General features: G+C 36.0%; 1 protein-coding gene across 22 annotated transcripts in view; it reads right to left on the bottom strand.

The window, feature by feature from the left end:
- NSD1 (nuclear receptor binding SET domain protein 1) overlaps window positions 1–16,737 on the bottom strand; it is a 163,357-nt gene that overhangs the window by 24,523 nt on the left and 122,097 nt on the right. For all 22 annotated transcript variants that reach the window (XM_056811681.1, XM_056811665.1, XM_056811673.1 and 19 more), the window contains 2 exons: window positions 15,744–15,944; window positions 10,951–11,130 (listed from right to left, as the gene is read on the bottom strand). In XM_056811681.1, coding sequence (XP_056667659.1) covers window positions 10,951–11,130; window positions 15,744–15,944 — 381 coding nt within the window. The remainder of the gene's footprint in view (window positions 1–10,950; window positions 11,131–15,743; window positions 15,945–16,737) is intronic.

The following is a 16,737-nucleotide window of genomic DNA, read 5'->3' as shown; positions in this document are numbered from 1 at the left end:
TCTAGCATTTGTCACCTTCCTTTTTTTGCTAATATGATCACTATAATGTGGAAACTGAATCACCTTAATTTACATTTATCAAATTATTAGTGATATGGAACATTTTTTAAAATAAGGTTGATCTCTTCCTTTGAAGAATTATCTTATCATATTCTTTAACCACTAATCAAGTGAAGGGTGGCTCTTAGTCTTAAAAACAACCTTCATCAATTACTAATTAATGCTGGAATTCCTACAAAGATTATTTTCTTTAAACTCCATTTAAAATCTCACAATGCACTGCTTTAACCCAGGCTATACTTGCCTCCCCTATCTTCAAACAACTTAGCAGTATTTTTTAGAAAAATTTACTCATATATACATGTTGTTTTCCTACCAGGAAAATATTAGCTTCATGAGGAAACAGAAAGTTTCATTTATGCTTTTGTATATCATATGCCTTGCACAATGCTTGGCATATAGCAGGTAATTAAGATATATGTGCTAGATGGAATTAAATAACTAGTATCTGAAAATCAACATTTAGACCCCAGGTTGGTCACTACTGGGCTATGTAACATTGCTTTTAAAAAAATTTTAAATTCTTACCTTCTGTCTTAGAAATGATATGAAGTATCTATTGCAAGGGAAAAGAGTGGTAAGGGGATGGGAGTTATGTTAAATGACTTGTCCAGAGACACATAGCTGGGAAGTGTCTGAGGCTAGATTTCAAGCCAGGACATCCCAACTCTAGATCTGGATCCACTGAGCTACCTAGCTGCCCCATAACATCACTCTTGTGAGGCTAAGGTTCTTTATGGGTAAAAGGACACACCGCATTTAGACTAGAGAGCCTTTAAAGTCTCTTCTTATTCTGTGAAGCTATATATACTCTCATACAGTGTACCACCTAAATTAGCAAGTGAATCTAGGTAGTTGTATTGTTTGCTGAGTGTATGTTCTTTTATACAATAAGTACTTATGGCCTTCTATCTTCCATTCAGGTACCACTTTTTAAGTTTCTAGCACTGCACTTTAGAAATCACAGACATTTAAGAAAATTGTTGAATGGATTCAAGCTAAGCACAGTATGATACTTGAGGAATTTATTAGGGTAGTTTCTGAGAATTTGCTAAGATGTTCATAGGTAGGAGTCATTTTTAAGAGAGGGGAGATATGGGACAAGATGGGATTTGAAGTCCCATGCTGCCTCACAGAATCAAACTGAACAAAGACAAAATCAGAGTGTGACACTTCGTTGGACTCAGAGGAGTTCATTAGGAGTTATTGTCTAAAGAGAATAAGAAAAAAATTAATGAACAAGTAATTTTTAGGTGAATGCAGAGAAGTTAAAGAAGGGGCTAGGTCAATTTTTACATGTTCACCCTAGTGGTCTGGGTGGATGGAAAAATAAAATAAGAGTGCAATAGCGCTATTCACAGTGAGGTGAGGCAAGAGAGGTAGAGCAAAAGATTAGGAGTCATAATTAATGAGCTATTGGATATAATTTCTAATGTCTGTTCCAGCTCTAGAGGAAACAATTTTGGATATTCATTTCTACATTGTCATTTATAGTCTCATTACTGTCACTGGTAAGGGTTCTTCCCTATGGAGATGCAGAAGTGTGCAAAGGATTAAACACACAAAGGTGAACACTATTCTTTCTTCCTTTTTTCTCCCATACCTCTTAACAGCTGAGGACTTCCTTATTAATTTATTCTATTATATTTCCATGTGTTACTTTTAATTTCTCAAAAGAAAAAAAATAAGAACATTTTTAATGCTTGCCTGAGAGGCCAAACTAGAAGCAGAGGCAGCTTGAGATTCAATACAATACAACTTGCTGTTTGAAAGGAACCACGCAAAATTCACTCATCTACGTCACCAAAGGTGGTAATTCCCCAACTGATCAAAAGGACCTATTAAAAGTCTCTAGGCCTTGCTCTCAATCTACTGAGCCACCTAGCTGTGCCCTAGAAAACTTCTGAACTGTCTTTCAACCTTGAGATTCTATGAACCATTATAAGATATGAGGGTAAATAGTACACCTTTGTTTCTATATCACAGCACTTAGCACAAGTCAGGTGTACAGTTACTTAACAGTATAAAGTCATGCATACCCAGCACTAGCATTGTTGGAAGACTGTGGAATTCTACATGACTAAAAATGGAATGAATTAAGTTTCCTCCATCTAAATTAATGTGATCTCCCAGTCATAATTATTTGCACAGTTTGATTGAAAAGCAAAATTTCTCATGCCTAATTTAGTAAATTCTTCTCTAGCATCCCTCAACCACTCAGATATAATGTATGGTGATTCAATTTCAATGTTGTATTTGATTAAGCTAGTGTTTTTTATCATGATCCCCAAGGGAAGGTGCTTTGATTTTAAACCCTTACCTTCTGTTTTAGAATCAAGAATATTTATTGGTTCTACAGCAGAAGAGTGATACAGATTAGGCAATGGGGGTTAAGTGACACAGCTAGAAAGTGTCTGAGGACAAATTTGAACCTAGAACCTCCCATCTCTAGGCCTGGCTTCTCAATCTACTCAGCCACTCAGCTGTGTACCCCTCGCGCCTCCCCCTCCCCCCCCTCGTGGTAATCTTTAATAAATATGCTACTTACACCTTAAGGGCCTTATGCAAAGGAAAGGCATTTGGTAGATAATTTAGTCCATTCCTTCATTTTATAAAAGTGAGGAAATGGAGATTCTGAGGTGGCTGTGACGGACAATATATAATTAATTCATGGTAGAACTGGACTAAAATCAAAGTGTTTTGAATCGCTTGTCCAGTGATTATTTCTCATATGTCAAATTAAATCATTGAGTAGTCATCAAATTAAAATAATTACAAAAATCTCTCACTAGTATCAATCAGAAATCTTTCAACTATGTATAACAACTACTGAAAAGGCAGTTTTCTACCTCATTACTGACCTCATTACTATTGAGCAATTCAACAAACACATACATATTTACTATGTATTTGGGATTGTGGAGGTACTTTGGTAAGAAAGAGGCACTAGACTATAGTATTTAAGAAGTAGTAGATTTTTCTGAAAATAACCTATGTACCCCATTTATTTTATACAGAAAACTAAGGTGTATGGAAGGGACCTGATTTGTGCACTATGAAACATATTAACTGGGATTCAAATTCAGACTAACTACAAAAGCTTCACTGTTTTACTACATCATAGTTTGGGAGCACATACCACACGGAACTCCTGTTCTCCTTAGTCTTGATTATAGATATGTTCTGACAATAAGACAAAATAAAGAACTATGACTGGAGAGAACAACATAATTCTCCAGGAAAAAAATATTCTTTAATAACACCATACTTTTGGTTTGGAATATTCAGAAGAAAAAAGTTGGGCCCACTGAAGAAATCACTGATAAAAATAGCATGGTGGAGGATAAAAACAATTGGATTTTGGGACAGTGAATTTGGAGTTGAATCTTAGATCTGATCTTAAAAGGTACAAATACAGAAAGTCATTTATTATCTCAGGGCCTCAGTAAGGTTCTCTTATGTCTCTTCTTATCTCTCTAGGCAATGGTTGTCAAATATGTAAAATGAGGGGGAATACAGAATAAGATTAGATTTATTATACTGTCTCTAAGAGATCAGGGCTAGAAACAATGAGTGAAGATTTTAAAAGCCAATTTAGGTTTGATATAAGGAAAAACTGACCAATATTCAAAATTATATTTAAACAGGCTGCCTAAGGAGGCAGTCAAGGTTCTCCTCACTTGAGGTCTTCAAACAAATGCTGAAGTGCCAATCTGTAAATTTGTGTTTTGTAAAAATAATAAACAATAAATTGATTATGGATTATAAACTGATTAGATAATCTGCTTGTTGTGCTTACAAAGTATCTTCATTTTATATCAGTGAAGTGAAGCTCATAAGTGAACTTCTCTTCAGGGCCAAAAGCAAGGATGCCAAGGAGACTCTTGTTATATAAAAATAAACTATTTATTGAAAATATAAGGATAAAAAAAGGATTTCTAACTCTAAGGGATTCTAACTCCACCCAAACAAAACTCCCTGGTTCCACAAGGAATTGCTTCTCCTGTTTCCACAGGCTATACAGATCCTTCCTGATCTAACCCAAATTTTCACTATTCTACAATAAAGTACCAATATTATCCTCATAATTCTTAACTTTGTCTCCCAGTTATTTTAACAAAGGCCAGCTGGCTGAGCCTGAGAAAGAAACAAGTTAGGCCTCTGAGCTTTAGCAGACTCAAGAGTCCAAACCAAAGACCACGTCTTTCTTTGTTCTTCTCAGATATAAAAACAATTTATGAAACAGCAATATACAGTCACTAGTGTTTCCAAAGTTGGAAAAGGAAAATCATTTAGCTCCTTCAGGTTTTTCCCTCCTTTCCTTTTACCTCAGACAGAGAAGAAAGAGAGAAAAAAGCATGTCACCTGCTCCCACCACTCCAAGAGAAACTGCCATTCCCAGAGACCAACTGCCACAGGAAAAACAAAACAAAACATTACCCCAAACACACACTGTCAACATTTGAAACTGACAATGTCTCAATATGCTTCAAACTCCAACTCTTTCTTAAGCCAGCTTCTCTACCTCTCATCTCTAAACTAATATAACAAGACTTAATTTCTAATATCATCCTTTTAATTTGCAGATGTGCCTTCTAACCCTTAAGTTCTATGATTCAGTAACATCGGCCCTCTTCTATAGAGTAACAGATGCTAAGGTTCCTTCTAGCTCTAATATTCTGTAGTTCTTTGATATTCAAGGGAATGGATAGATCTGCAGAAGAAACTTCAAGAAGAAGCTTGTAAAATAATAGGCCTATCTGTATCGAGATCAAATGAATGAAAGCAATGATTCTCACAACTTTGTCAATAAAAATACACTATGACTACTAAAGAAATAAACCATTGCAACAGGGCAGGATACATTATAGACATCAGGTTTCAAAAAGCTACATATACTAAAGTCAAAGAAGCATAACTGGGTTTAAGAGCTACATAATTATTATCACTGAGTTCAGTCATTCTGCAGTCACAGCCTCCCCTCTTTAGAAATTGTCTGTGAACCACAACAAAGATGACACAAAAACCACAGGCATGAAACGTCTATCAGGTAAGCACAAATATATGTGGTTATAGTGTCAACACAGAGGGACAAAGATTTAAACCAAAGGAAAGAAAAGGAAAAATAAATCACACATGAAATAAACTATTTCCTACAGATAGTCATCAAACAAAATAGAGTATAACAAATGGCTAAGGAAAGCATCTTTTACTCAAATATAAAGGAAAGAAGAGCTAAGAGTAAGCAGAGTGTTGTGTGGTGACTAGTTTACTTAAACTAACAAGTCTGTATTTTAATAGGTATTCACTTTATTTGCAATTTGCTATTATCACTAAAAATGAAACTATGAATATTTTGCATCTATGTTTTTATCTTTGACCTCCTTGTAGTTTTAGTCAAGGGATTTCTGGCTCAAAGAGTCTCAACAATTTTACTCTTCTTTCATAATTACAAATTGATATCCAAAAAAGTCTAATTCATAGTTTAATAAATGATGTATTAACAGAACTGTTATCCCACAACTGCTTAAACACTGAGTATTCCCATTTTGGGGGTTATTGTTGCCAATTTGGAGGATGTTGGGAAACTCCAAAGCCATTTTAATTTTCATTTCTATTATTAGTGACTAGGAAACTGTTTTTGTCATTTCATTTGTAATTCTTTTGAAAACTGTTCCTTTCCCTTGCCAATATTTCTACAGAAGAGAGAGGTTCTTAGTCTTATATATTGATATCTCTTCCCTAAATGTGTTTTAGGTTTTAAAGATGTAAAGTATATTTGAGACCAATGACTTCATTTTAGGGAACAGGAATTGATGCAAACTGATAGTTGCAAAGTGACTTGCCCAGGCAAGATTGAAGTGATAAAGCCAGGATTGAAGTCTAGGTTCTTTGAAGTCAATTCCAGTGCTCTCTGCACTGTATAATACTGCCCTTTTTGTTATTATATTGACTACATTTTATTACCCATTACAGTATTTTGCTTGATATTCTATCTAGATTCTATTTGTTAAAAGTCTTTTACTTTTATGTAGTTGTTAAAAGGTTATCCTATTAAAAAAATTTACTTGAAAGGGGAAAAAAAGGGAAGATGTACCTTTTTAGAAATGGTTGTACCCTCTTAAACTTGACTGAAAGAAATATTTGTTGATTGTGTATGATAACAGGTGCTAATCTAAACCTAATTTCTGCTAAATGCTTTTTTTCCACAGTAGTTATGGACAAATAGAGACTACTTCCCAATAAATGATTATCAAAGAATTGGCTATAAGGCAACCATTTTCCATTGTATATGGCTGAATTGTGGAATACCTGAATAAGTTGTAATATGTTATAATAGCTTAATAGGAAACATTTAAAGAAACGTAAGACTCATGAGAATTTACATAGGAACTAAGGTAGAATGAAAAAAAAAACCAGAATCAAAAGAATGTAGACAAACTGCAAAAAATGTTCATTAAAAAATACTGAAAAGAATTTTTAAAACTAACAGTCCTATGACTACATCTCCCTCTTCTTGCCAGAAAGGCAAGGAAGAGCCTCATAGAAATGGTCATGTACAATCACTGCACTGAGTGTTTTGGCTATACTGTTTTTCTTTGTTACAAAGAACTTTCCTACCTTGTAACAAGGTACCTTCCTCTATAACAAAGAAAAACAATTGAGCAAAAACAACCAGTGCAGGGACTGTATGAAGCAATAAATAAAACCTGGAAATAAGTGATTTTTCTGGAAACACTGATTTAAAACAAAAAGGGACAAAATGAAATTAAAAAAAAAAAGAAAATAGATGCCCCCAAAGTTTATATTTCTTTTAAACTCTGCACATATTAGGAATAGTTAATATACAGAAACGAGAACTCTTTATATACTGTTATATTGTATAAAATGTGAAGACTGTTGTTGGTACCTAGGCAACTCAAAGTTCAGAGCATCATGTAATTTTAAAGTTTAATGGAATGATTATAATGAAAAACTATTAATTCCAGAGAATATATAAAACATTTTACCTAATTTTTCATGACAAAAGGTGATAGACTCAGGTAAAGGCTTTAGTTATAGATTTTTGGGGGCATGTCTTAACAAGCATTTTTGGCTTCATAATACATAAAATATGGGAATTTTGTTTTTAATTTCTTTTTTTCAATCAGGAGAGGAAAGAAAATGCCCTAGTCAATTAAAATGCAAAACAAAACAAAACCAGATTATATTCTAAATCTCTTCAATTTAGAAAAGAGGAAAACAAACTAGAAGGACAGAACTAAGGTTGGATTTCCAAGACTGTACTCTTTCCAATAGAGGACAGCTAGAAATATAGGTAGTTCCAGAAACCCCCTAAAAGTTGTGAATGCCCTGAACTATCATTTGTTTTCTGAAAAGAAAAGCCACATAGAGGCCTTCCAACATCCATACTGACTCTCTCTCAAATATTCTCATGGCTCAGTTTTCTCGGGTTGTTCCTTTGAATGACCTACTGCTGCACTCCCTCTGATTTTGCCATCAACCACAAATGTACCACCTCTATGTTCAGGCAACTCCCTTATCTTTTCATAATTGATTGGCTTTCCACCTCTCCTATTTGACCTCAATTCTCTCCCAGGACATCTCTGAATTCTCCTCCTTTACCCACCTTGAACTCTTAATGAATCAGTACAACTCTACACTATTCTCCTTGCTTGAAACCCTAGCCCAGTGATGATGAACCCATGGCACAGGTGCCAAAGGTGGAGCTGCTCCCCTCCCCCTTCTATCATGCCTGACAACTTTTCACATCCCCACTACTCTGCCCAGCAGCCAATGGGAGCACACAGAGGGTAAGGTGGATAGCTCAGAGGCAGCAGAGTTGGCGGGGAGCAGAGTGTTCAGGTCCTTTTCCTCTCTCTACACTGCCTGAGGACCTTCCTCACTTCACCTGCCGCTCACCCCTCCCACCCCCCGCCACCCAATGGGAGTGCTTCCTCCCTCCTCTTTGTGGGGGTGGCAAAGCACACTGGGCCCTCAGTGATGGGGGAGGAACCTGACACTAGGTCTCTGGGGAGACAGGCACTCAGTCTGGGGGTGGGGATCCGGGACTCTGTCTCTAAAAGGTTCACCATTACTGCTCTTGCCTCTTTATCATACCACCAATTGGACCACATGCCAAGCCTAAGACTTGGATCACTCAGACCATCAGCTGACTCCACTCTTACACTTGCAAGATTGAACTAAGGTGAAAAAAAAAATTAATAGCTCTAAGAGGATCCATTATAAAATGAGGTTATTCAAGCTGAACTGGGACCTCACTGCTGTTAAACAATCCTACCTAATCTACCCACTGCTCTCCACAGTGGCTATTCCAAATTTTTTCATTGTTTCTTTTTTTTTTTAAAACACTTACCTTCCGTCTTAGAGTCAATACTGTGTATTGGCTCCAAGGCAGAAGAGTGGTAAGGGCTAGGCAATGGGGGTCAAGTGACTTGCCCAGGGTCACACAGCTGGGAAGTGGCTGAGGCCAGATTTGAACCTAGGACCTCCCATCTCTAGGACTGGCTCTCAATCCACTGAGCTACCCAGCTGCCCCCTTTTTTCACTGTTTCTAGATCCTCTCTCTCACTGTCTTAACTGACAACCTAACTCAAGTGATGAAATGGACTTATTCCATACAAGATTCACCCTTCTATATTCTAAGGAGATCCTATTCCATCCCACATCCTCCAAAAGATTGTCACAGACAAATTCTTTAGGAATATATAATAAAGTTCAACACAAGAAAACATATGTCTGAGCATATCTCACCTCCTTTTCTAAAAATTCTAGTGGCTCCCTATCAATTCTATAATTGCATCTGTTTGGCAATTGAAGTACTACAAAATCTGGTTCCCACCGACCTGTATAAGTCTTCTAATATCTAAATATTTCCATTTCCCCATTACCATGTATTCTGAGATCTCATGATACTAGCCTCCTTCTTGTTCTTTAAACATTCCAACCTCTAGGGCATTTTAATCAATTGTATCTTATAACTAAAACACTCTCCTGCATCAGATCCATCCACTGGCTTTCCTGGCTTCCTTGAAGTTCAAGATATAATCTCACTTTTTATGAGAAACTATTTCCCTAATTATTCCTTAATGCCAGCATCTTTGCTCTACGGCCTCATTTCCAGTTTCCCCCGTTTGTATCTTATTTGTATATAGTTGTTTGCAAGTTGTCTCCTCTGTTAGAATGTGATCTCACTAGGACTAGGACTGTCTTTTGCCTTTCTTTGTACCACCCAGCACTAAGCACAGTTGCTGGAATACACAAGTAGGTAGTTATTAATAAGCACTTTTTGACAAATTTCTATAATACTTTCCTTACACAGTTAAAATTTTACGTGATGTATACAAATGAATATTAAAAATTTACCCGTTGAACCAGTAACACCTGTCTATTGAGTAAGGAAATGCAACTATACACAATTTCCATTGTTCATCTATTGAGATATTCAAAGCTATACTTAAATATTGCACATAATCAGTACTGATATTAAACTTTGACTTCCACAAAATCTAAGAGACAATCTGGCCAAATTCCTGAAGAGAACACCTTATTTTTCTAAACTTGAGTGAGAATCTGATTTCATTTTGCATATTTGAATGTAGAATTTCTAGAGTAACATTTTTCTCTCTTTTTTAACCCTGTCCTTCTGTCTTAGGATGAATACTAAGCATTAGTTCAAAGGCAGAATTGTAGAATGGACTAGGCAATTGGGGTTAATTGACTTGCCAGGAGTCGCACAGCTAGGAAGTGTCTGAGGTCACATTTGAACCAGGACATCCAATTTCTGATTCTGAGGCTGGCTCTCAATCTACTGAGCCATTTAGCTGCCCCTACAATAACGTTTTTTAAAAATTACCTTCTGCCTTTCTAAGGCAGAAGAGTGGTAAGGGCTAAGCAATGGGAGTCAAGTGACTTGCGCCCAGGGTCACACACCTAGGAAGAGTCTGAGGCCAGATTTGAACCCAGGACCTCCCATCTCTGGGCCTGGCTCTTCAATTCACTGAGTCAACGAGCTACTCCCTCCTGGTAATATTTTAAAAGAAAATAACCTGAGCCATTTCCACAGGATTCTTTTTCTCATGGTCCATTAATAGAATTCCTATGCAAAGCTCAAAGGAGAAAGACAGAGAAGAGCCCTTCCATAACATGAACAAAAGTCAAAGACAGTCTAGCTATAGAGTCTTAACCTGGGAAAGAGATTTTACCAAAAAAAAAAAAATTAACTCTGAAGAAAATTTTAAAAGAAAACAAGAATATTAAAGGAAAGGTTTATCCTTGAAAATTTAAAATTTTTTTCTGACAATATTTTTTTCAAGTAAAGATTGATTATATTCCAGGACAGAAATAGTCAGGAAGGCAATCTTAACCACAAACTACTAAAGTGGATTTTAATTCTCCTTCCTATGTCTCTGAAGTGTTAAACTCAGTATGAAGCACTAAACCTTTTTTATGCAATGCCAGCAACAGCAGGGATCAACCTGAGGCTTCTGTTTTCAGGGTACTAGCTTCAGTACAGCTATTCAGTAGTTATCATTATGTTGGTTATGAGAACAGATGAATAGGGGCTTGCCAAGACTCTACTTTTCTAAATCTAGTATATAGCACTGGGAAATATATGTTAGCCTAAATGTACTTTGCTCTTAAAAGTTTTCTGTGGACTTAGGCTGAATAAACTGAAGCTTATGCCTGAGGTTCAAAATTAATATCCTACAGTAGCACACTTTCCCTTCCCACTTGCACTAAATTGTTTGTTTGTTTTTTTTTAATCTTCTGAAAACTAAAAAAATCATTTGGATTTTGGTACTGGAGCCTATTAGTCATACTTACATGTGGAATAAAAATATAATTAACAACATTATCAAGCCTTACCTTCTGAGCATACAAAACACCAGCTAACATTAACATGTTCATGATTCCTGCAACCTCTCCGAGGGGCAAAATGATTAGGACAGATGATGCTATTGGATGCAAGAACCTTTGACCCTGCAGCCAGACAGAAGTCATTTGCATGGTAAGCCACAGGACACCGGACACAACGCATTAGGCGACCTAGTAGTACAAAAACATAAAAGTAAAACATATTAAGACATTTGATCAAATATACAAATGAACTGATTTCTTACCCAAAAGGTCAATTTGGTAAGCCAAAGGAATTGTAGAACAAAGAGACCACCATTAGAAAATGGTTCTGCAACATTTTTGAACAATATATTCAGAAATCATCATTCCACAGGATCACTTAATATTAAATATCCTTTGCTATGGCTGGTCCTACCTCAGCAGACAAAATTTATATAAATGTACTAGGATTCTCATGTAACAATCTAAGGTAAGGGAGAGTAATCAGCACAACCTTTGTGTAACTTTGGTAGGTGGGTAGGTGGTTTGCTGAAAGTCTTCATGTCTATATTATTCAAGTTTGATACAGATGGTAATATAATATTACCAAGCATAGTATATAATGTCATCAAACCAAATATAAAAAAATGACCCAGGCAACAATTAGTTAAAGATAATCAGATCTTGGGGGCAGCTGGGTGACTCAGTGGATTGAGAGCCAAGCCTAGAGATAGGAGATCTAGGTTCAAATCTGGTCTCAGAGACTTCCTAGCTGTGTAACCCTGAGCAAGTCACTTAAACTCCATTGCCTAGCCCTTACCACTCTTCTGCCATGGAACTAATACAAAGTAGTGATTCTAAAATGTAAAGTAATGGTTTAAAAATAATAGTAAAAAAAGATATAGATATAAATCACAAAAATAAAAATTATTCAGAATATACTTTCTGGACAAACTCATGGTGTTCTGGACTGGAAACAGATTCATATAACATTTTAAAACACAGCCACAATTTCGTTGAAGAAAATGACAACGGCGAAACATCCTTTCAAACCTTATGGGATGCAGCCAAGGCAGTACTTAGAGGAAAATTCATATCCCTGAGTGCATATATTAACAAATTAGGGAGGACAGAGACCAAGGAATTGGAAATGCAAATCAAAAAACTTGAGAATGAACAAACTAAAAACCCCCAGAAGAAAACCATACTAGAGATCCTAAAAATTAAGGGAGAAATTAATAAAATAGAAAGTGACGGAACTATTAAGCTAATAAACAAGACTAGAAGCTGGTACTTTGAAAAAACAGACAAAATAGACAAAGTACTGGTTAATCTAATTTAAAAAAGGAAAGAAGAAAGGCAAATTAACAGCATCAAGAATGAAAAGGGGGATCTCACCTCCAATGAAGAGGAAATTAAGGCAATCATTAAAAACTACTTTGCTCAACTATATGGCAATAAATATACCAACTTAGGTGATATGGATGAATATTTACAAAAATATAAATTGCCTAGACTAACAGAAGAAGAAATAGTTTTCTTAAATAATCCCATATCAGAAAAAGAAATCCAACAGGCCATCAAAGAACCTCCTAAGAAAAAATCCCCAGGGCCTGATGGATTCACCAGTGAATTCTATCAAAAATTCAGAGAACAGTTAATCCCAATACTATACAAACTATTTGACATAATAAGCAAAGAGGGAGTTCTACCAAACTCCTTTTATGACACAAACATGGTACTAATTCCAAAGCCAGGCAGGCCAAAAACAGAGAAAGAAAACTATAGACCAATCTCCCTAATGAATATAGATGCAAAAATCTTAAATAGGATACTAGCAAAAAGACTCCAGCAAGTGATCAGAAGGGTCATCCACCATGATCAAGTAGGATTTATACCAGGGATGCAGGGCTGGTTCAACATTAGGAAAACCATCCACATAATTGACCACATCAACAAGCAAACCAACAAGAACCACATGATTATCTCAATAGACGCAGAAAAAGCCTTTGATAAAATACAACACCCATTCCTATTAAAAACACTAGAAAGCATAGGAATAGAAGGGTCATTCCTAAAAATAATAAACAGTATATATCTAAAACCATCAACTAATATCATCTGCAATGGGGATAAACTAAATCCATTCCCATTAAGATCAAGAGTGAAACAAGGATGCCCATTATCACCTCTATTATTTGACATTGTATTAGAAACACTAGCAGTAGCAATTAGAGAAGAAAAAGAAATTGAAGGCATTAAAATAGGCAAGGAGGAGACCAAATTATCGCTCTTTGCAGATGACATGATGGTCTACTTAAAGAACCCTAGAGATTCAACCAAAAAGCTAATCGAAATAATCAACAACTTTAGCAAAGTTGCAGGATACAAAATAAACCCACATAAGTCATCAGCATTTCTATATAATTCCAACACAGCTCAGCAGCAAGAACTAGAAAGAGAAATCCCATTCAAAATTACCTTAGACAAAATAAAATACTTAGGAATCTATCTCCCGAGACAAACACAGGATCTATATGAACACAACTACAAAAGACTTTCCACACAACTAAAAACAGACTTGAACAATTGGAAGAACATTAACTGCTCATGGGTAGGACGAGCCAATATAATAAAAATGACCATCCTACCCAAACTCATCTATCTATTTAGTGCCATACCCATGGAACTTCCAAAAATTTTTTTTACTGATTTAGAAAAAACCATAACAAAGTTCATTTGGAAGAACAAAAGATCAAGGATATCCAGGGAAATAATGAAAAAAATACAAAGGAAGGGAGTCTTGCAGTTCCAGATCTCAGACTATATTACAAAACAGCAGTCATCAAAACAATTTAGTACTGGCTAAGAGACAGAAAGGAGGATCAGTGGAATAGACTGGGAGCAAGCAACCTCAACAAGACAGTATATGACAAACCCAAAGATCCCAGCTTTTGGGACAAAAATCCACTATTTCATAAAAACTGCTGGGAAAATTGGAGGACAGTGTGGGAAAGATTAGGCTTAGATCAACACCTCACACCAAGATAAAGTCAAAATGGGTGAATGACTTGAACATAAAGAAGGAAACTATAAGAAAATTAGGCGAACACAGAATAGTATACATGTCAGACCTTTGGGAAGGGAAATACTTCAAAACCAAGCAAGAATTAGAAAGAGTTACAAAATGCAAAATAAATAATCTGAATTACATCAAATTAAAAAGTTTTTGTACAAACAAAACCAATGTAACCAAAATCAGAAGGGTAGCAACAAATTGGGAAACAATCTTTATAAAAACCTCTGACAAAGGTTTAATTACTCAAATTTATAAAGAACTAAATCAATTATACAAAAAAATCAAGCCATTCTCCAATTGACAAATGGGCAAGGGACATGAACAGGCAGTTTTCAGCCAAAGAAATCAAAACTATTAATAAGCACATGAAAAAGTGCTCTACATCTCTTATAATCAGAGAGATGCAAATCAAAACAACTCTGAGGTATCACCTCACACCTAGCAGATTGGCTAACATAACAGCAAAGGAAAGTAATGAATGCTGGAGGGGATGCGGCAAAGTAGGGACATTAATTCATTGCTGGTGGAGTTGTGAATTGATCCAACCATTCTGGAGGGCAATTTGGAACTATGCCCAAAGGGCGATAAAAGAATGTCTGCCCTTTGATCCAGCCATAGCACTGCTAGGTCTGTACCCCAAAGAGATAATGGACAAAAAGACTTGTACAAGAATATTCATAGCTGTGCTCTTTGTGGTGGCCAAAAATTGGAAAATGAGGGGATGCCCTTCAATTGGAGAATGGCTGAACAAATTGTGGTATATGTTGGTGATGGAATATGATGGAATACTATTGTGCCAAAAGGAATAATAAAGTGGAGGAATTCCATGGAGACTGGAACGACCTCCAGGAAGTGATGCAGAGCGAAAGGAGCAGAACCAGGAAAACATTGTACACAGAGACTGATACATTGTGGAACAATCGAAGGTGAAGGACTTCTCCATTAGTAGCAATGCAATGTCCCTGAACAATCTGCAGGGATCTAAAAAATACTACCCACAAGCAGAGGATAAATTGTGGGAGTAAAAACACCAATGAAAAGCAACTGCTTGACTACAGGGTTGGAGGAGATAAGACTGAGGAGAGACTCTAAATGAACACTATAATGCAAATTCCAACAACAGGGAAATGGGTTCGAGTCAAGAACACATGTGATAACCAGTGGAATCATGCGTCGGCTATGGGAGAGGGAAAGGCGGGGGGGTGGGGGAAGGAAAAGAAAATGATCTTTGTTTCCAGTGAATAATGTATGAAAACGACCAAATAAAATAATGTTTAAAAATTAAAAAAAAAAAACACAGCCAACACAAGGTAGGAATGTAGAATCTCTTTGTTTAGGCAACAATTGGTTTCCAACTTCCCCTCTCTCTTATAGCAGGTTATGTAGGTATTCATTTAAATGATAGGAAAGATATAAAATATCATACATCAGTTTGCAGACTTATTATTTGTTTTTAAAAACAGGCACATTATTATTAGCTATAAAGAATAAGAATTTATGTTAACAAAGCAATGAATTGATCTACCACTTCAGTTTTTTGCTTAAATTATATCTTTCTTTTTCTCCCTCAAAAAAAATCTACACTGTCTCTACTTACAAAATTATAGCATGGGTATGAACAATCCAAATACCTAAATGTTATTTGGCAATGAAAAAGATACATCCTAGATTATTCAGTATTTATGTCCACAGAAATGGACAGTCTGAATTTTCTTTCAATGAAAGTGACACAGACTTAATGTACCTTTTGATGCGGAAAGACTGGCTGGATTAGCAGCATGACAGGTTATACACATGTGAAGAGAGCACCGAAAACCCTTGTTCTGCAGAACAGTTGGTGGATATTTCTGTATACAGGCCTCATGGTAAAACTTTCCACAAAGAGGTAGCAAACACCTTTTGACATCTTCCCCACTGGTTTTACACACAAAGCAGGTGTGAATTCCTAGGAAACAATAGTTTAAAAGAAAAACATAGATGGGCAGCAAAGCAGAACAAATAAAAGCTGGCTAACAAAAGTCAGTAGTGAGAAAATAGAAGCTATCTATATAATGATTATTTTTAGCTTTATAACAGCAAAACAATTAGAAAAAAGTAAAAATGTTCAATAATTGGAGAATATCTAAACAGATTCGGGTATACTTGGTAATAGAATACCGTAATATTGAACGAATGGCAGCTAGGCGCTGACATTTATATAGTGTATAAAGTTTAAAAAAAAAAACGTTTCCTCACAACAGGGCTGTGATGGAGGTAGCAAATGCATAAAAATGTGGAACACACAAGCCAGAAAGATATTTGTGATGTGATTCAGGATTAAGAATGTCGATATACAACAATTTCTGGTAAAAGTAAAGATATTTTGGGGGCAGCTGGGTAGCTCAGTGGAGTGAGAGCTAGCCCTAGAGACGGGAGGTCCTAGGTTCAAATTTGGCCTCAGACACTTCCCAGCTGTGTGACCCTGGGCAAGTCACTTAACCCCCATTGCCTAGCCCTTACCACTCTTCTGCCTTGGAGCCAATACACAGTATTGACTCCAAGACAGAAGGTAAGGGTTTAATTAAAAAAAAAAAAGTAAAGATATTTAATACAAAATAAAGATATTTAATACTTAAAAACAGCAACATAATGTACCTCCTCACCCCCCAAATCCCACAAAAATAAAAGAGGACATGGAAACTCAAATAATTTGCTATAATGAATACATAAACTTCTAACTTAATATATACACATAAAAT

Source organism: Monodelphis domestica, chromosome 1, assembly GCF_027887165.1.
Source record: "Monodelphis domestica isolate mMonDom1 chromosome 1, mMonDom1.pri, whole genome shotgun sequence".
In the NCBI taxonomy this organism is placed as follows: domain Eukaryota; kingdom Metazoa; phylum Chordata; class Mammalia; order Didelphimorphia; family Didelphidae; genus Monodelphis; species Monodelphis domestica.
Note: the sequence above shows the minus strand (reverse complement) of the source record. Positions and strands in the feature narration are given on the sequence as shown.